The following is a 21553-nucleotide window of genomic DNA, read 5'->3' on the forward strand; positions in this document are numbered from 1 at the left end:
GTCAAATATTAAATTTTGTGAACAATTTTGTTCGGTACATTTGGTATTTTAATAAATAATTGTTGTCATACAAAATCAATTTTTTAGAACGATGAATGAACTTTATAAAATAATAGTGTTTGTGACGTAAACTGAAAACAATGAATTGCGCAACTTTATCTGTTAACTTCCAATATTCTGCACATTCGATATTGAATGTCTTTGCCAATAAATTCAGATTACCTGAGTCACTCGTGTGGAAAGAATTCACTGGACCGAGAAGGTTAAGTTCAGCGTATTAAAAGCCTTCGTACTCGAAACATTCCATTGTGAGAAGTTTTATAAAGGCAAACTTATAAATAAATTGTATACGTATTTTAGAAATAAATAAAATGCATGTAGTTGCGTTGACAAATTCAAAATGAATAATTTTTCGTTATGTAAATTAAAAAAGAAGATTGTCGCAGAAATGTGCTTTGTGTAAAAAAATAGGCATAATAGTTTAATTCAATTCTTTATTTAAAGTTGTGAATTATTTTTATTAATTCTGACATTTTACGAAAATTATGTTTATGGTTTCTTATAAGGTTTTTCTTGTATGTAGCCTTTGTTTAATTTTTAAATATTGTTTATCGGTTCTGTATATTTTTCATAAGTAAATATTGGATGCTTGAAATGTTAATATCACAAATAGATTAATTTGTAGTGAAAATAAAAACCTATATTATTCTACTTTTATTTAAGAAAATTTTCTATAATCTTATAAAAAAAGTTAACAATTCTTTTTGTGAATAAAATAAATAATATTTGTAAAATTTTTTTCATGAACTACTTATGATGTATATGTATATAAATAACAATTCTTGTTGAATAATAATTTTTAATTATTTCAATAACTTTAATCATTTTTAATAATGATAATAAATTTTGGTAATAATAATTTTTAATTATTTCAATAACTTTAATAATTTTTAATAATGATAATAAATTTTGGTAATAATAATTTTGTTTAATAATCTTTTGATTATTTTTTAATGACATATTTCGAGATGAAGCAGACATATTCGTAAAAGAAATTTCTTGCCTGCGGAAGTGGTTTTTTCTCACAGGCTCGTGTGAAACAAGAAAATCAATAAGATTCTTAATCAGTACAAGTACCGTACCGCATATATTAGAGCTCAACATGTTAATAAAAGTTCAGCAACATGATACGCATATGAAAATTTCCATTTCTTCTAATTTCGTGGTTGAAATAATCACGTAATCTTAGAATTTCACTTTTCGTTAATCTCTGTAAACTTCTCACTGCATTTTATATAAACAAATATTTAATAAAACTTGTTTTATTTCCATAATATTGTAACAATGTATTCTACTCAAGTTTTTGTTTATTATATAATATCCGACATCAAGACAATTTGAAACAAAAATCTATCTACAGTAGTCGTCCTTCAACACACCTTCCTTATTAGATAATGGGTCCAATGTATTATATAATAAATAAAAACATGATCTACATATGCTTTGAAATATTGCGAAAAGCAAGTTCTATCGATTTCTTACTTATCTATTTAATAAAAATTGTATGGAGAGTAAATGAAAAATGACTCTCGAATTTATGTTAATATTTAACTAATTAGTATAAAAATTTTCAACATGTACTACCATTAAAGTAATAAAAAACAAACATGTGTATCTAATATCAACAAGAGTCTAAAAAACCATGTAGAATTAAAATTTCAATATTTGACGGAATTAATTTTTTTATTCTACTTCTTACAGCAAAATTATTCCTTTCAAGGAAAATATAAAAAAAGAACTATAAAACTGAAAGCATCTCAAATTTCAAATTTTGCATACCGATTTTTTTACAAAAATTTAACTGAAGGTTTTGTAAAGATTATTTATAGTAAAAAGGTTTCGATCATAGTTTTTAATAAGAAACAAAAAGAATTCATTTTTTTCAACAATCTTGGATTAATATCTTTAACACATTTGTTACTAAAGCATTTGCTCTTTTTATATTAAAGTGAAACGGTTGTTTTTACAGACACAACAAATTAATAGAGCTTGATCGATCAAATTAAAGACCATGTTTCAGTTTTGCATGTCTAACATCCGGAAAAAGAATGTTCAATCAATGACTAATCGCAGGAACGTTTCGAAATCGTTAATTCAACCTTGCTTTCTACCGAGTTACATAAACCTTGTAGAACAATTTTTTTTGCAGTTAACTTGCACGTGAATGTCAAATTCAGTTTCTCAGCACCTGTTCTCCATGACTAATCTTATCGTTTCGGAATCAAATTGTTCGAGTCATTAACCTTTTTTGAAACAGTAACAAGAGTAAAAAATTATTATATCAAATAAAAATGAAATAACATTTTTTAGCAAAATCTCTCAATATTATATTGAATTATTCTAACTTGTAAAATTATGTAGATATGTTTATATTTGAATTCTTATAATATTTGCATGAAAATGAAATTTTATACAATTTTATGATTAATTTCAATGTTTTTGATTGATTGATTTTTTGTGTTAAATCATGTGTCCCTTCCTTGTGAAAAACAGAGTATATCAATATGGAAGATTATTAGAAAAGAAGTCATATAATTAATTATAATTTAGTTAATACTTTATGAACATTAAATCAATAGCAATTTCATTTTGAATAAAATTTGAGTTTTTATATACTGTGACACTTTTACTTTAGTATGAGATATTTTACAATTAAATTTGATAACAGGACAGAAAGAACTAATTCTATTTTTTATACCAATTTTATACAGGTACCTTGCATATTATACAAGACAGCATGTATAATTATTTTTATATACATTAAAATTAAGAAAACTTTATAAAATATATAAATGATTAAATTATATTGAAATTTTTATATAAAATGTTATACTAGTTCAAAGACAAATTTTCAATAAATTAAAAATTTGTCAGTACATTTATTTCCAGTTTATTATGCAGGTATATTTCATTGTTTAGTTTTGTATATTTACTAATTTCAAATCTATAAATTTCTGTTATTATTATCGTTAATTTTTGAGAAATTTAATTTAAAAATATCTGATTTGAGGATAAATACTTTAATTTAGTTATAAATATTCAACAACTTCCACGTTAAAAATTTCAAAATATACAACCGCAATTAAACTTTCTTGGATGCAATATAAAATTACCTTTTAATAAGCTCTGAATATTTAGTTCCACATAAGAGTTACTATACGTATGAAAGAATGCAAGGCTGCGAAAATGTTGGAAACCGATGGTCAGGTTGGATTAGATCGAATTCCAGGAAGTATTCTGCGACTCAGGAATGTCAGGACTCTCGAGAATTTTGAGAATTCGAACGATGTTTCAGAACTAGTTTTGTCAAATACGATCATGATTTCGGATCTATAAAGTATTTTTGTACCTCACTAGATAATAAAATTATCTAACACTAGCTATCTAAATGTCTAAATGTTTAAATTTGGGTCCTTGCGTTTGCGAAAATTCTTTTTGAACATTTGTGATTTTGAAAATTCCTAAATTTGAAAATTAAACCTTAAAATTTGTGAATTAATATATTTCTAAATTCGAAAATGTTTGAATTTGTAATTTTAATGTCTTTAAACTTTTAAATATAAATATTTCAGAGTTTGTAATTTAAAAAGTTCTACAGCTTTGACATATTTAATTTACAGTACTTGTGAAAGTTAACTTGTTTAAGACTTTCCTAAATTTTAGAAAATCAATCAATTACAGTAATATTAATTATTACACTAACTAATTATTTCAAACAATTTTATTCAAAATGGATATCAAACTCTATATTGTAGAAACTATTAATACTGTTATTGATGTAATTAGACAATAAAAAATATTAATTATGACCCAATAAACAATGACAACGTTACATAATTTCAAAAAACAAAATCTGTCCCTCAACCGATCACCAATAACAAAAGAAAATGTCATTCTACTGCTATAAAAAATCTCTGTCGCCAATCGTTCGCCAAAAGTCCAAAACCCATTCCAAATTCGAATCTTACAAGATCAAAGTCGTCATACGTAAACGTGTAAAGATCCTTCACGAATCGTGAATCCTTTTTATAATGTTTCCTGGTCTTATTACTGCTGCCCATGTTTCCAAGATTCGCTCTAGTTCCTCTGCTTCTTAGTCCTAGTAAGTATTCCTTGTCCACAGTTTCAGAACATCGTACACTTTCCCTTCGTTGCACTTGCACAACCTCTTCTCGTCACAGGAAGAGTCACTTTTTCTTCAAGAAGAATTCCTCTTCAAGAAGCGTTTACAAGAAAAAGTTGACACGTTTAGGGGAACATGAGATGTCTCTTCACGCATGGCGAAGTCTTTTAACGAGCTTCAAATCACTCAATTCTTTCTCACAGTTTCAGAAAAGAAAGTGATCAAGAGATAAACGTTTTTATCAAATTGCCTTTTCGTCACGGTACAACGCATCGAAATAAAAGTTCACATGCTTTTAAACGTACACTTTCTTCTTGTTTACCATATAATACCACATGTAACACGAGGCTTCTTTCTGTACGCTTCTTATTGTGTCTTGTAAATTAAGTCGAGAACAGGTGTCTCGGTGTATTCATTGTTTATCAAGCTGCTGATTATAACGGGGGAAGTGGTGAAGTCTTCTTGGTTTCCGGTGTTTATGAGTGGGACCGTAATTCGTTCGTTCAACCCGTGCTGGGGAATTCGCACGTGTATTATTTTAATTAAAGAAGCAGATGATTTGGAAGATGATTTGTGAATAGAGCGCAAGTGTGGATTAATTACAGAAATTTTTAAAATGAGCTTATGTAGTAGAAGGTCGATGATTGACTTGTGGAAGATGACTTTGATTACAGATTCCTGTAATTTTGATCGTGAACTCTGTAGTTTTAATTAGAATTATTGAAGAGCTTTTATATATGGTACTATTGGTGCAACTAGTGATCAAGGACGTTTTCCAAATATGATTAGACAAATTCCTAAAATTCGATAGTCTGAAATTTTCAGATTCTTACGTTTTTAATTTTTCGGATATAGGAAGTTTCATATTTACAAATTTCCAAATTTGCATATTTCCATAGAGATTACCTTATAATATTAAATAAAGGTGAATGAAATGAAACAAGTAATCACCCATCGTTAAACAAAAATTGATTATGTTTTAACACAAGCTTCTTTGTACTCAAGTGACTATTCACTATTCAATTTAATACAATTTGCAATAAATATATTTAACCAAATCCATAATATTATACATGATGTATAAACATACTAGAACATACAATAATTGCAAGTAATAATAGAGAAGTAGAATCTTAAAACAATTCAGCAAACTTTTCAACTAGAAAGACTAAAGATGTCTGACAACAGCAAAAATACCTCGCAGTACAAAGGAGTAACAATACTAGAAAATTTAACCAAATCCCAAATAAAAATTCTTAGCAACGCCAATGTGCGACATTCGCAATTTCACTAAAATTACCTTAAAAAATTGTAATAAAAGAAAATCGATTCTTCCACAATGAATGAAAACTCAGATCTGTAGTTTCACTTATGAAGACAGTAAATTACTAAAGAGTATGGTTATTCAAGTTGTTATTCGAGCTTCACGATATCGTGCTGCGAATATCAATATCTCCTTTGACCCTGATAAAGTGAACCGCAATCTCTGACGAAACGTCTGTTCGCAAATAATGGATGCGGTTTGCAACCGGAAGAGGATAGAATCGCCGTGGATCGCAGGTGAGGTTAGGATCCACAAATGTCAATTGTTCACCAAACAGAAAAAAGTTCGTTTTGTACCTCTTCGTGGAGCATCCTCTCATGTGTTCATTAGGGAGGCTTAAAAAAGATTTTTTGCTTTTACTCTTTAGGAAGCTGGCATGTGGTGTACAAAAAATTCTCTCAAGGTTTAAACTTTACAAGGAAATTAAAATTGGATTTGAAGATTTAGAAATATGGAGATTTGGGAATTTGGAAACTTTGAGGGTTGGAGATTTTGAGATTTGGATGTTTTGGGATTTGGACATTTTGAAATTTGGAGATTTAGAAATATGGAAGGATAGAAATTTGGGGTATTAGGGATTTGGAAACATAGGAATTTGGAAACTTTGAGGGTTGGAGATTTCGAGATTTGGATGTTTTGGGATTTGGACATTTTGAAATTTGGAGATTTGGAGATTTGGATGTTTTGGGATTTGGACATTTTGAAATTTGGACATTTAGAAATATAGAAGTATAGAAATTTGGGGTACTAGGGATTTGGAAACTTTGAGAGTTGGGGATTTTGAGATTTGGATGTTTTGGGATTTAGACATTTTGGAATTTGGACATGTAGGAATATGGGAGTATAGAAATTTGGGGTACTAGGGATTTGGATATTTTGGAATTTGGACATGTAGGAATATGAGAGTATAGAAATTTGAGGTACTAGGGATTTGGGAATATAAAAATTTGGCAACATAGGAATTTGGAAACTTTGAGATTTGGAATTTTAGAATTTTGGGATTTTAGAAATATGTGAATTTGGAGATCTTGAAAAGGGACTTTGAGATTTGAGGAAATAGAAACTTGAAGATATTAGGATTTAGGGATATTGAGATTTAGGAACCTATAAATATATGGAGAATATAAGCAGAATTTGGTTAATTCAAAGTTTTCGAATTTAAGAGGCGAAGAATATCGAAATTGAAGTATATGAAAATTTCGAAATTAAAAAATTTAATAGACAGAATTTTAATAATTTGGGGAAATTTGCAAATTTAAAATATTTGAAAATTTCAAAAATGGAAAATCCAAAATGTAACAGTTTAAAACTTAAAAGTTTAGAAATTCATTTAAGCATAATCCAAGACACCTATATTGCACCTAAATGTACATAACCTCCACAGTCTATGTCCAACTTCATTATTGTACGTTTAATTTACTATATCATTGCAAACCTTCATGTTTTTAATTCATTTCTTTCTCAATAGATAAATATTAGATCATTAAGTACGAACAAATATCAAAACCCAAACTTTGATGTGCATTCTCATTTGGCGCCAAATTTAAATATCGTGTTAAATTACTTTAAAGTAGTCATCCACGAAAAAGTCTAAAATTCATATTCATATTAACATACAAACAAAAAGTCAAATAACAAAAGTGTGCAGGCTATATGAACGCATTCTGAATCCAAAAATAAACGTGTTCTCAAAAAATGAAGATCTACTTTCTACCTGACAAACTTCATATTTAATGACCTACTGTAACGGAGCTTCTTAGCTACAATACTTTTCGTGTATGCTATGTATATTTTGCAAGAACAGTAAAATGATATAATTAGTATTTTCATTCATTAGAAACTTAACGTATTAATGATTCCAGCTCTCTGTACTTATCATCATTATCATGAATTACATTTTGGATTATTATGGACTCCAAATTAGAACTATTATTATGAACCCTAAATCAGAATTACTATTATGGATTTTAAATCAGACATATTATTATGGATTCTAAATCACAATGGTTGCTAAAATCTTAGATCAGAATTATAATTGTGGATCTTATTTTAAAATCATTATCACAAATTGCATTAAGATCTATAATTAATTATTACAGATTTCAGATCAAGATTATTATGAATCCTAAATCAGAGTTATTATCAAGGATTCTAAATTAGAATTATCATTATATATCCTACATCACAATTACTGATCCTAGTTCAGAATCATTATTAAAGATTAGATCAGTAATTAGTACGGATAAATATCATGGATCGAAGATCACGATGATTATTAGGGATCCTTATCGAACTTCACATCCGTTTCACTTCATTTTACAAGCACCGAAGTGGTACACTGTCAAAAGTTGTCTGGTAACCGGATTCGCTGCTGGATCGAAATAACACAGAAATGCAGTGGGAATATTCGCGTTTTCACCAAGAGACTCGCACGAGACGAGAACAACACGAGACTGGCTTAAAGCGAGTCAAGTGAGCGGCGAACCGATCTTCCGGTTAGGTTTGTTCGAAGGAGGTGGTGGAACTATTAACCGTCTACAGAGGTTGTTCTAGTCCCAGCTTTTCACAGACTTCGGTGAAAGTGGTTGACTCGTTTAACGAGCGAACGTCCATGATTATCGATAGCGCCGAGGAAATTTGTCGATCTTGACAATTATCTACCTGTTGATCTTCGAGTACCGAGGTCTTTAACACTTCCCGATTCGAGTGCATTTGCATATCGTTCAAGAAGTTTGTCAGGATATTACAATAATTTAAGAGGTTCTAGTAAATAGACATGCTATTGTGTATTTTTAATAGCATTAAAAATTTAGAAATTTTTAATACCGTTAATATTTTGTTAAATTTTTATGGAAACGTTTGAATGTTTCAATTTTTTCAAGGATCAAATTTTAAGAAATTTTCAAGGTTCGTTCTGGTAGCTTTTTCATAAGATCAATAAAGTTAATTTCGTTACGAATAGTTTGAAAATGGAAATCTTTAAAAATGTACTACTGAACTTTGACAGAAAGATGTATTGTAACTTCTACAGAATTAAACAATTGCAAAATATGTAAATGAAGTTTAGTTTAATAAAATAATTTAACCTAATTTTAACGTTGATTTAATAAAATCAATATTATGCATTTTTGAAATGTGTGAAATTTCTTTTTAGATTGTAGTTTAAATAATACATCCCTTTTTCGATTTTTATAGTAAAATTTGAAGTGTTGTGATTCTAACAATTTTTTAATTTATGAACTTGTAAATTTTCAAATCCCTATATTCATAAATTTCTAAATTTTTAAACCCTTCATAAAGGGTTGAAATTACTAAATTTTGCTAATTGCGAATTTTTAAATTTATGAAAGTTTGCAACTCTTTAAGAATTAATATAGAAACAATGAAATGACATGAATGGTTTCGATGTTATTCGGAAGATGATAGTTTATTGGTTTATTAATCGACCAGGAAGCGAAAGCTAAAGAGTTTATTGTTTGGATGGATAATTAACGGTTGACAATACGTCAGGAAGTCGATCGACCGGGTTATTAATTCATTGAGAGGTTGATAAAGTTGAGATACGTATCAAGAAATCAAAGGGTTATAATTAATATCTGACTTTTATTAATATTTAACTGCTATCGGTATTCTTTTCTTACTGTTACATGTTACATGTTTCTTTCAATTTTGAATAGAATGGACATTTAAACTCTTACAAGTAACATTATTAAGAAACAACAAAAATGAAATATTATTCATTACAAAAATTAATTTTCTGAAAAATGCAATATTGCAAACTTAACAAGATTTCAAATAGGCACACTAAAAAGTTGTAATTTTGAAAGACAGTGTATTCACTTGTTTAATGAAGGAACTTATTGTTTGTTTATGTTGAACAAAGTACAAGAATTTTATATTGTATATTTGCAACAGAGTGCAACAAAGTTAGTGACAAAATTAATTACAGAAGGCATTATATTTTTTTAATTGATAAATCTACTAAAATTGAGCTCTGTTACTAATTAAAATTATACTTCATTTCAAGCTAATTATTAAGTTTTCGATTTTCATATCAGAACTACAAATTTTAACACTGTACCTTAAAAAGTTTTAAATTGCAAATATTGGAATTTTACTTCACCAAATATTGAAAGCCACTTGTAGATGACTAATCAACACATAATGAGCAAATCATTATTGACTAATTAACATAGAAATTACTCAATCAACAAATTAATACAAAAAGGGTAATGTAATCAAGTTACAATTATCATTATCATTAACTGTTCCTAATTTCTCCCTGTTCACTATTTTAACGAATCTCAAGCAACATTGCAACTACCCGCCACTGTTATCAGATTTTTAACCCCATTTCTAAAATTTTCTTTCAATGTATCTGAAATATAGCGACCTAACTCGACCAGGTTGAATGCTTCATTTGAAACATTATGTATGTAACGTTCTGAAAAGATTCTCGGAACGCGCACCTATATTTTCCGGTTCTGTAATTATAGCCCTTTTAAAACGATCTGCAAAACACTTCTTTGAAAAATCGTTTTCGAATTGCTGTACCCGAAGCCGGTGAATCTCTCATAAGTTGTACGTAAAACGTTTCGCTTGGTTGCTCATGCGAGTCTTTTGACCCACGGCTGTTGCAGCTCTTTAAGGTGCAGTGATACGTTATCTCAAGATGTTACAGAGCTGGTTGCACTTTTTTAAAACTGGATCATGAATAACCTATATCGTTCGGTACGGTTAATTTGGAATTCACCTATCTACAATTTAATTCCTTGTTAGAAACAAATGCAAAAGACATTTCTTTAAACGCTTCTTTGTTCTACATAAATGAATTTTTTGGTTAATGGGTCTGGTGGCTTAAATTCAAGGAAAATATAATAAATATAATATATTAAATATATATATTAAATATTTAATTTAATTTAAATTAAATATATATATTAAATGTAATGAAGTATTAGAGTATTAGATTTAAAATCAACAATTTGAAAAAAATATTTTTTGTTTGAATTTACGACTTTTATTACCCCTTGTACTCGAAGATAATTTTATTGTTTGCAAACAGCAATTTTAAAATATTAATTAAAATTTTAAATGAGTTCTTTTGAGGTTATTATTTCTCTATTAATAATTTCCATTACTGTCTATTTCACTATATTTATGTATCATATGAGTACTATTATAGAATTAAATAAATAATGCTTATTTCAAATTATTGTATTAAATCAAATGGCACCTGAGAGGTGCCTCTCGAGCGCAAAGGGTTAACATTTCATCTATAAGCTCAAAATATTGGAAATCTCGAAATATCAAAGTTTGAAACATTGAAACTTGAAATATCGAAACTCGAAGTATCAAAAAACTCGAAATATCAAAGCTAAGACTATCAAAGCTCGAAACATTGAAACTCAAAATATTGAAAAACTCGAAACATTGAAACTCGTAATATTGAAACTCGAAATATCGAAATTCGATGTATCGAAACTAGAAGCATCAAAAAACTGGAAATATCAAAGCTCGAAACTCGAAATATTGAAAAACTCGAAACATTGAAACTCGAAATATCGAAAAACTCGAAACATCGAAACTCGAAATATTGAAACTCGAAATATTGAAACTCGAAATATCGAAACTCGAAATATCGATGTATCGAAACTCGAAGTATCGAAACTAGAAACATCAAAAAACTCGAAATATCAAAGCTAAAACTATCAAAGTTCGAAACATTGATACTCGAAATATCGAAACTTGAAATATTGAAACTTAAAATATCGAAACTCGAAGTATCAAAAAACTCGAAATATCAAAGCTAAAACTACCAAAATTCGAAACATTGAAGTTCGAAATATCGAAACAAAGTATTGAAACACTCGAAATATCGAAGCTTGAAATACTGAAATTTGAAACACTAAAACCTGAAAGATCTTGAAATATCGAAATTTGAAATATTCAAACTTTGAATATTGAATAAAATATTACTATTCTGCATAGTTATCATCATTTAACCGCCATTGTTATCAGTCGTCATTAAATCCTATCCCAATCTTCAGTACCAAAATGTGTCACGCTCTATCTGATGGTCGTATTGATCGTCCTCCTGTCGACATCCGTTTCCTGTTCCCTATTTCCATACAATGGACACAGCACGTTGGCAAATATAGATCGTCTGTGCATTTAATGAGACTCTCGCTATCGGCACCCCAAAAGGGGGTCGTAAACCTTCTCGACCTTATTTTCTGCGTCAATAATCCAGAAAACACTTGGCGCGAAACATCTCGTCGAAATTACGCGCTGTGCAAATCAAAAATTCTCTTCTATGGATTTAACTGGAATATTCTGCCATTTTCAGGTCGCGCCGGTTTACTTATGTGAGATTTTCAACTTTTTATTCGACGTTAAGGAGATTGCATTCAACGCGGAATTTTCTTTCTCTCAGGAAATCAGAATTTACTTCGTACACTAATTGGAATAGTTTGCTATACTTAAATTTCTACTTTTACTGTAAATATATCATGCATTTACAATTTACTTGTAAATATCCTGTACATTCAAGCAATTATTATAATATTTATTTATAAAGAAGTTTTGTTCAAAACTATATAAGATTTGTAAATAACAAATATTGAATTTTGTAGTAATTTTAAATAGCTTTCTATTACTTTATTATTTTTTATTGCTTCGTAGAGATCTGATTGTTCTCCGATTGAAGAATGATTCAGTTAACAGGTCTCATAAAATTTTCACAATTTCATGCATATGAAATTGTCTCAGAGTTCTTTTTTGTTTCATGAAAAAGTTAAATTTGATTAAATTTGAGTTAGTATTCTCCAGCTTCGTTTATCACCTCGGATCGATGGACGTTGCTATCTTCGTAAACGCCCACCGCATCCTTTACAGTTTTATTTAAAGCAATGGAGTCAGGGTTTATCAGGCATGTAACATTAATGATTACTATTATATCTCGACCTTCAACGAAAACGATTCAACCTGGTCGCGTGAGTGTCCATTCAGTTTTATCTTACGCGTTTATCCCTGAGAACTTCGACCAGGTCAATGTAAAATTACTTTTCCTTATTTCCTATTCGATAATTATTCCCCTCGAACATTACAATTATGCTTCTAGTTCTTCCTTTCCGTATTCATGTTTTTACAATTTTCTGATGTGCGTGTAATAATAATATTTATCCAGGGCAATATTCATCCTCTTTTTGCGAGATTAAACCGGAATGATAATATCGAGCATTTAAGTTTGAACTTTTTAGACTTTTGTATTTACACGCAGGGGTATTAAACCTGAAAATTATTGCTGCAATTTATATTTAAATTCAAGCTCAATGCAAATTAGGCAGAAAAATATAATGCTACTTTGTAGGATAATAAATTTCTACGACTGATATTTATTTTCTTAATTAACAGTCTGCAATGTGTACGCATGCAGGATTAGGCGACTTATAAATTAGTTGCATTGCAACCTTACACGTAGTTAATTCTGTTTCTAATTGATGTGATCACTAATAAACAATTTCATGGTCAATTTTGTAGATTTAGACTTGTTTTTTTTATTAAAAATTGAACTACTGTAAAGTAGACATCATTTTGATATCACACTGATGAACTCAGTTAAGTACATACATGTTTTCATAAAAATTTAGGTTTTGGTACCAATGAAACATTTTTAGTGTAAACTAAATGTTCATATTCGTTCATATTTTTATTTAATTATTTAGTTCATGAAAACTTCATTACATATAAATTTGTGTGGTTATCTGTTGAAATAGACAATGGTGTAACATTATCTACTTTTAATTACTTTATAAAAATTGAACTTAATAATTGTCAAAAACAAAATTATAACCTTTTTAAATGTTTTACATACAATTATTTTGTGTTCTTTTAAATAGAATCAATTGTCAAATTTTAATTAGAGAATCAAGTCAGTGTATTATTTTTGAAATTTCAAAAATGAAAAACATTTCAGTTGAATTATTTATTAAAATTAATATGACAGTTGCATAAAAAGTTATTGCACCGTCAACAAACATTGTAATTCAAATTATACGTTGTACACCCACGAGTGCAGCGTCCTCAAGCCTCCATTTGCATTTCCATGCAAATATCGTACACTGCTGGGTAAACAAAGCACGCAATTATCGCGTGTGCGTCGAAGTGAAAGGTTGCCAACGAGCAAAATGAGAAAATGGGTCCCCCTTTCAATAAATGTTCTTTTGCAACGTGTTCGACAAGGCGAAAAGAAATTATTCGTACAGGTTTCTCCGATACAGCTTGCGAAAATATTCTCAGCCACGATATTATGCAATTATCGGTAAACAACATCCACTTACCCGTCGCTCTTCTTCACGAGCAGCTCTCAAATGAGATTCTATTGCGTCCAGGTCGATCTTCGGCATCGCTGTTTCGATGTTGTATACGTCGAAACCACCTTTAATTGAGAACAGAAGGAATTATGTAAATGGGAGTATTTAACAGATAACAGATAGAAATTTGAGAAATGCGAAGGTTCAATTTTTTGTATTATAGAAGAAGGAATTAACCTATACAGCACTTCAGTTTTACTTTTAAATTAAATTTTAACTATCTAGCACTCTAATTTTCAATATTAAGTTAAAGTCTTGACATAAGTTTAAGTCTTTTTTTAAAGACTTTTTAACATTCTAAGTATCACTTTTAGTTTCAATTTTAACAATCTAGCTTTTTAACGTTCAATCTTCAGTTAAAGAACTTTTTAACGTTCTAAGTATCACTTTTAATTTTAATTTTAACAATCTAGCATTTTAACATTGAATCATCAGTCAAAGAACTTTTTAACAATCAAAGTTCCATTTTTATAGACGTCCTTTTAATAATAGATTTGAATGATTCGCTTATAAATTATTATAATGTCAAGTGGCTCTCAAGATCTTCATATACTTTCATTTAAGATCAAATAATTTTACTATACATAATACAATATAATTATAAATTACAAATATATAGTGCAATATAATTATACAGAACATAATTTTGTAATTGAATTTATTTGACATTAACATTTGTCTCTTGATGTTGAAAATTTGTCTTTTGATATTGCAAAAATTTCAAAAATTAATGTATATAATTGTATGATCATTTGATAAAAAAAGGAAAATTGGACAAAAATCAACACAAACTTTTTAATTTATTTTCACATTCTTGGTATTAATTTAATACAAGAGAAAGTTGTGATATAAATGAAAGAAACCGATGATTCACAACTAGAGGAAACATGATTGCACACGTAATCTGTAATGCTTGCAACAAAAATAGAAGAAACTGGAATGAATCTTGCGAAAAGAGGAAGATGATTTCTCAAGTTCCATGAATGCTTTTGTCAGTTAAATTGTTTGATTATCGTCTTCTATTCAGGTTACAGTCAAGATTCTCTTGAAATGTGAAATCTAGAGCCGTGACTATGCCATGAGAGAACATAGTGAACGAAGAAGCGCAAATGCATAACCATAGCGAAAGAACTTGTGATAGATACACATGGTAGTTTTATTGTTATAGAGATTACGCTAATCGTTCGAGTTTCCTGTGCACATTGGCGTAGTTCCTACACTTTTAAGTTTTTAAATCTACGAGTTTTCAAATTAAAATCTTTTAAATTTTCAAATTTTAAGATATCTGAATTTTAGGTTATTGGTTCTATTAATTTCTAGATTTTCAAATTCTTAAATTTAATATTGAAAATTATTTGATTTTTTTATATTGAAGTTTCATGAATTTCCAAATTCCTGAGCTTTCAAATTTTTAAATGTTTTAAGTAATAAATTAAGAAATTAATAATTTTCCAAATTTCCAAATTTTCAAATTTCCAAATTTCCAAATTTCCAAATTTCCAAATTTCCAAATTTCCAAATTTCCAAATTCTCCAATTCTCCAATTCTCCAATTCTCCAATTCTCCAATTCTCCAATTCTCCAATTCTCCAATTCTCCAATTCTGCAATTCTCCAATTCTCCAATTCTCCAATTCTCCAAATCTCCAATTCTCCAATTCTCCAATTCTCCAATTCTCCAATTCTCCAATTCTCCAATTCTCAAATTCTCAAATTCTCAAATTCCCAAATTCCCAAATTCCCAAATTCCCAAATTCCAAAATTCCATAATTATCAAATTTTTAAATTTCTAAAATTCTCAAATCTTGAATTCTCTGAATTTCCAAATTTCCATACTCTTAGCTTCCAAAATTACCCAAACCAAAATTTCCAAATTCTCACATTCCAAAACCCCCAAATTTCCATATTTACAAATATTTAATCTCCCAAATTTGCAAATTCTACAATTTACAAATATTCAAATTTCTAACTTGGCAAAAATTCTCAAATCTTAAAATCTTCAAACTTTGATCCCTGCGAATTTTCAACTTCCTAAATTCTCACTCTCAAAATGTCCAACTAATTTCAATAATTTCCCACATCCTGCGCTCTACATACGCCAATGTGCACATATGTATATAACATACATAAAAACAGCAGTAAGTTTGACTGTGAGATTATGCGTATCTCAGTCACTGTGTACATACTTAAACATGTATACCCACGTGCTGTATTGTTTTTCGAGTTCTATCGTAAAATTTCACTACTGTTATGCAATAGTGAATTAAATACAGTCGTTCCCGTTGGTTAAGACATAAGAAATGTAGAAACTTCCAAGTTTCTTTCAACGAGTTTGTATAAAATCGGATGTTGTAATTATAAGTTTCAAATGTAAACAAATACTGAGAATTCCATTAAAGCGACTGTTCTTAATTACTATTAGAAACATTTGTATTTAATAGAAGGACAACTCTTGTTTTATACGGAAATTTAACTTTCTACATTTTCTTACACGAACGTCATTCACATTATATTGTATAAATTACACTTTGTATATAAAATTATATGTTATCGTTTGAACATTGCAAATGTGCAATATTTCAGGATAAAATACTCCAGAGCTCAAAAAACTGTAATTACAAATTTTTGCTAGCTTCATTAATCAAAATTGTGTACTTATGTTTGACAAAACTCAAAAACTCGAACAAATAAAAAATTGGTAGTTTCAAAATAGTATTAACTTTGCAAAGATATAAAGTGTTTTCTTCCAAAAATAAAACATGTGTTCTTTCATGGCAGACAGAGACAAACGGACGTTACCTACATTCGTTATGTCATCAATAATAATATATTATTCAACACATAATAATATATTATTTAATACATAATAATTCTACGTTGCCTAATATACTATTCACAACATCGAATGCAATAACATTGCTTAAAATTACGTATATGCTGTGGTAGCTTCTACATTTAATTAAAATTTCCATCAATAAAAAGCTAAAACAGGAAAGATACCTGGTCCATTATCCACATCAGCTCTCCTCTTATCAGGACGTCTGTGGGCATTCGAGGATCTAAGCTGCTGTTGTTGTTGTTGCTGTCTCCTTTTCGCTTGGTTCCTCGCCATCTTCTCTTTCTTCCTGGTATCGGCGCTAGATGCCTCCGGGAGATCACGATCCAACAATTTGTTCGTATCCTCGATGTTGTCTTTCATCATGTTCAGGGAGGATCGCGAGGACGCGTGAACAGGGTCCATTGCCTCCATGGCGACCACGTCGGGTACCGGTTGCACGTATTTCTCGAGATCGACCCCGATGTCCCGGCCGATGCTCGATAACAGATCGATCTCCTCGAGCTTCGTGTAGGTGGGTTGCTCTTCGGGGTAACTGTCCGTGTCGGTGTTGCTTTCCGAGTCGTCGTCGGCCGAGCCGTTCGACGTGATCGTCTGACGGTTGCCTATTTTGGAACGGGCCTGGTGAGGCAATTCCTTTGCCTCGCGGATCAGGTCGATGTGCTCCACCACGATATCCTCCGTCTGAAAAAACAGGATGCATGTTAGATCATATCCATACGTGGTTTATTATCTTATCGTGTTGGGTTTGTCGCATAATATCATCGAATATTTGAATGTCGGTAAAATTTCATTTTAAGATTTGGATACTTCACATATTAAAATTTCATTTTGATATTTGGATACTTCACATGTTAAAATCTCATTTTAATATTTGGATATTTTACATATTTCGACAAAGCCGTATTTGAGGTTATGTAGTGTGGTTTTCGATAAAAAATGGCGTCATCGATCGAAATGGATACCGGTCATTTTGTGATTTTGACTCTGAGGTACATGATTGTAACGAAAATAAAAGTGTAAGTTTTACCGAATTTCTTTTTAATATAAACAAATGAAGAAGACATTAATTTCAGTTATTCAATACAAAAATATCGTCAACTTTGTAAAATACAATCAAGCATAAAAGGATAAGCAAAAGGTAGGACAGGTTCTAACATACCTAACCTCAAAGAGTTAAAGAACCTCTAAAAATAATATGTAAGCAGATTGGATTATTTGAATCTGGTTGAAACTTGATTTTGAAATTGTAATACATCGAATAGTTTGAATACTATAAATATTTAATTTTGTCAGAGTATTTGAATATTCGAAATGTTCGAATTTTTAACCGTACTCGAATTTATAAAGTACAGTTGTTGCTAATAGGTGACGTCACCAATAAATGTAGATAATATCGGTTATTTTGTGACTTCATTTGAAGGTTATCTAAAAATACTCTAATGAGTAAGCAAGGTCGAGTAGTCCGACATCACTAAAATCATAACAAACTTGCAAATGGTTTAATTTTTGCATTAAAAGTTAAATATTTCTAAGAACAAAATAACTGATATCGATTTCAATTAAAGTTGAATAAAATTCTTGAATTTCGATTTCAGCTAAAATTTCAATTAATTTTAAAATTTCATGGAATAAAATTCTACAATAGACTTAATTTCCCATTAATTTTAATATTAATTTAATTATTACTCGTATGGTAAATTTCTGGTATATGTACATGAAAAGATTTTCCAACTTTGGTTCGTTGTTAGAGAATCGAGGACAACCTGTATTTACGGTAACTGCTATTTAATGTCACAAAGTAGACTTGAGATCGTGACAAAGATTCAGGAAATTTGCGATTAACTTCCACACGTAGGTACAGTCAAGAGCAAATCTGATTTCTCTAGAAAAAATATGATAATCGAGGAGAAGGCTTTTCACTTATTGAACCTTAAGGATTTTCTAGTGATTTTAAAATGTAGAGATTTAACAATTTTGAAATCTGCATATTTTGGAATTTATTATACAAATCTTGAGTGGAGGAATTTGAAGATTTGGATACTTGAAAAGTAAGAAATTTGGAGATTTGACAATATTTAAAATTCGATATTTAGAAGTTTGGTAATTTGAATATTCATAAATCTAGAAATTTGGGGATTTGACAATTCGGTTACCTAGAAATTAATGAATTTGATGAATTCTGAATGAATATGAAAATTGAACAATATGATAATTAAAAAATTTAAAAACACGAGTATAGAAATTATAAAACGCATACGCATCCTTATTCAAAGAATAATATATTGCACTCGAGTGTACATACGTGACACGAAGGTAGCTAATTGTAAGTAACATCGCCGTTTTAGAATGAAGAACGCGATCTGCACGCGTGTACGGCCATTATTCTTCCACACGTACACTCGGAAGCGTGACACCGGCGATATAAAATGAATTCTCGCTACTCTCAATTGCGCGTGCCTCAGAGATCATTTGCAATCGTGACTGGTATTTAATTTAAAAAAAAGCCTTTCGCTAAGTATCACCTCTTAAATAGACGATTACCAAGTACTTCAAGGCGAACGCAATTTAATCTACGCGCGACAGAGTTTCATGAATTCGGTATGCGTCGCAAATTACGAATTTGATAACTAGTATTTTTATGCTAATAGTGTTCATAAATATTTGATGTAATTCGATGTATATAGCACTAATTTCAGTAACTTCAGTGAAACCTCCGGAATATAAAAATGGAGGATGAAATGTACATAGAAAGAGCTACGAAGGGAATACAAAATGAATCTCTTTGAAGCGAAAAAGAGGGACATGCGTATCGCTAATTATGTGGTCCAAGTAAAAATTCTGCAATAATTAAATCTTCCACTAATTGCATCATTAGCAAGACAAACGTGACCCGAATTTCGTCCAACCACGAAATCAACTAGGTTGCCAATTTACTTTGAAAAAATTCTACGGTAATTAATCGATGTACAAACAACTGAGAAGTTTAGTTTCTTTAGAACTTAATTAATGTAGAACATTTTTAAACTAACCTCTCCAACCTCACTGGTTTTCCCGGAGTCCGGTATCTCCTCGATCTCTGGAAACTGAAGAGTCTCCTTCACACTGGTCGTCAGTTCGACGATCTCGATCTCAACGGGAACTTCACGCTCTTGTTTTTCCTCCAACTTTGTCGTTGACAGTTCGGTGCTGTTCTCCGTCACTGGGTCAAGGAGTGTTTCTTCATCGCCAAGAGACAATTCCCATCCCTTTACAACACCATCAACTAAGATCTTTTTCCAAGCTTTGAGATATGGTTCCGCTTCGACACCCTCGTTTATCACATCCGATTTTTCAGACACTTTTTCCTCGGTTTTGGCTTCGTCAGCGATACTTTCTTCTTTGAGGGACTCCGAATCGCACGAGGGTGGGGTCTGCAAATAAAGTTTATTCAATGTGTAAGGTTTTTATTTTGATAAAGTAGCTTTGGAGTTAATGATTAGGCTTTTTGAGAGATGTTTTATCAGAAGCATATGATCGAGTCGTAGAATTATTGCTAGTAGCGATTTGAAGCTGAAATTAGTGCGGATGCTGCAGCAGAAATGTCTTTGAAAATGGCCTTTGTTTGATAAAATCTTGAAGTACACAAATTTTCAAGTTTTCATTTTTTAAACATCCAAATTTTCATTTTTCAAAAACCTCAATTTTCAAATTTTTGTTGTACGAAAACCTCAATTCTCAAATTTGTTAAAGAATCAAATTTCCAAGTGTTCATTTTTCAAAAACCTAAGTGTCCCAATTTACATTCTCTGAAAACCCAAATTTCCAAATTCTCATTTTCCAAAAACCCGAACGTCCAACTTCTCATTTCCTAAATACTCAAATGTCCAAATTCTCATTTCCCAAAATCCCAAATTTCCAAATCCTCATTCACCAAAAATACAAAGGTCCAAATTCTCATTTCCTAAGTATTAAAATTTCCAAATTCTCATTTTTCAAAAATCCAAACTTCCAACTTCCCATTCACCAAAAATACAAAGGTCCAAATTCTCATTTCCTAAGTATTAAAATTTCCAAATTCTCATTTTTCAAAAATCCAAACTTCCAACTTCCCATTTCCTAAATACTCAAATGTCCAAATCCTCAAATCCAAAAACTCCTCAAAACAAAACTTGACAAAATTTGTACCGTCCCCAATCTCAACTGCTCCAAACCAATTCGAGTATTGTTTATAAACAACAAAAAAGGAGAGGAATAGGATACAAATTTCGGAACTGACCTCGACTTTACTGCTCTTTCCCGAATCCAGAATATCAAAATATTGTGGAGTTTCTTTTACACTGGCCAGTTCATCGACCTCAGTCTCAACGGGAAGCTTTCGTTCTTGTTCCTCTTGCAACTTCGCCGTTGACACTTGGGTGCTGTTCTCCGCAGTTGGGTCAGGGAGTGCTTCTTCATCATCGAGCAACTCCCATCCCTGTACAACACCATCCACTAAGATAGGTTTAAGATACGGTTTCGCTTCAATCTCTTCGTTTATCACGTCTGATTTTTCTGAAAGCCCCTTTTCTTCTGTTTCTGTGTCGTCAGCACTTTTAGCGCGATTTATACTTTGAAGCAACACCGATGTGAACAATTGTGAAGCTGTCTGGAAGCAGAATCGGATATCGGCTCAATATTCTGGGGAAAACTATACTAATACTAACTAATTGCCGATATCGACCTTTTTCATGACTGATAAGTGTGTAATTTATGTTGCAAGGTTTTATTTGGAACAGTTATTGGACTACTAAGAATATTAAACACGCGGTATTTGGATTTTGGTAAATGACTATATTGGGGTTAGAAATCCCTCAAC

At 30.4% G+C, this 21553-nt stretch overlaps 1 protein-coding gene across 6 annotated transcripts in view; it reads right to left on the reverse strand.

The window, feature by feature from the left end:
• Schip1 (Schwannomin interacting protein 1) overlaps positions 1-21553 on the reverse strand; it is a 64136-nt gene that overhangs the window by 20947 nt on the left and 21636 nt on the right. For 5 of the 6 annotated variants that reach the window (XM_076535690.1, XM_012292590.2, XM_012292589.2 and 2 more), the window contains exons 5-8: positions 20975-21343; positions 19749-20129; positions 16881-17400; positions 13850-13947 (exon numbers count right to left, since the gene is read on the reverse strand). In XM_076535690.1, coding sequence (XP_076391805.1) covers positions 13850-13947; positions 16881-17400; positions 19749-20129; positions 20975-21343 — 1368 coding nt within the window. The remainder of the gene's footprint in view (positions 1-13849; positions 13948-16880; positions 17401-19748; positions 20130-20974; positions 21344-21553) is intronic. The other variant, XM_012292591.2, reaches the window with a different exon arrangement.

Source organism: Megachile rotundata, chromosome 9 (assembly GCF_050947335.1).
Source record: "Megachile rotundata isolate GNS110a chromosome 9, iyMegRotu1, whole genome shotgun sequence".
Lineage (NCBI taxonomy): Eukaryota > Metazoa > Arthropoda > Insecta > Hymenoptera > Megachilidae > Megachile > Megachile rotundata.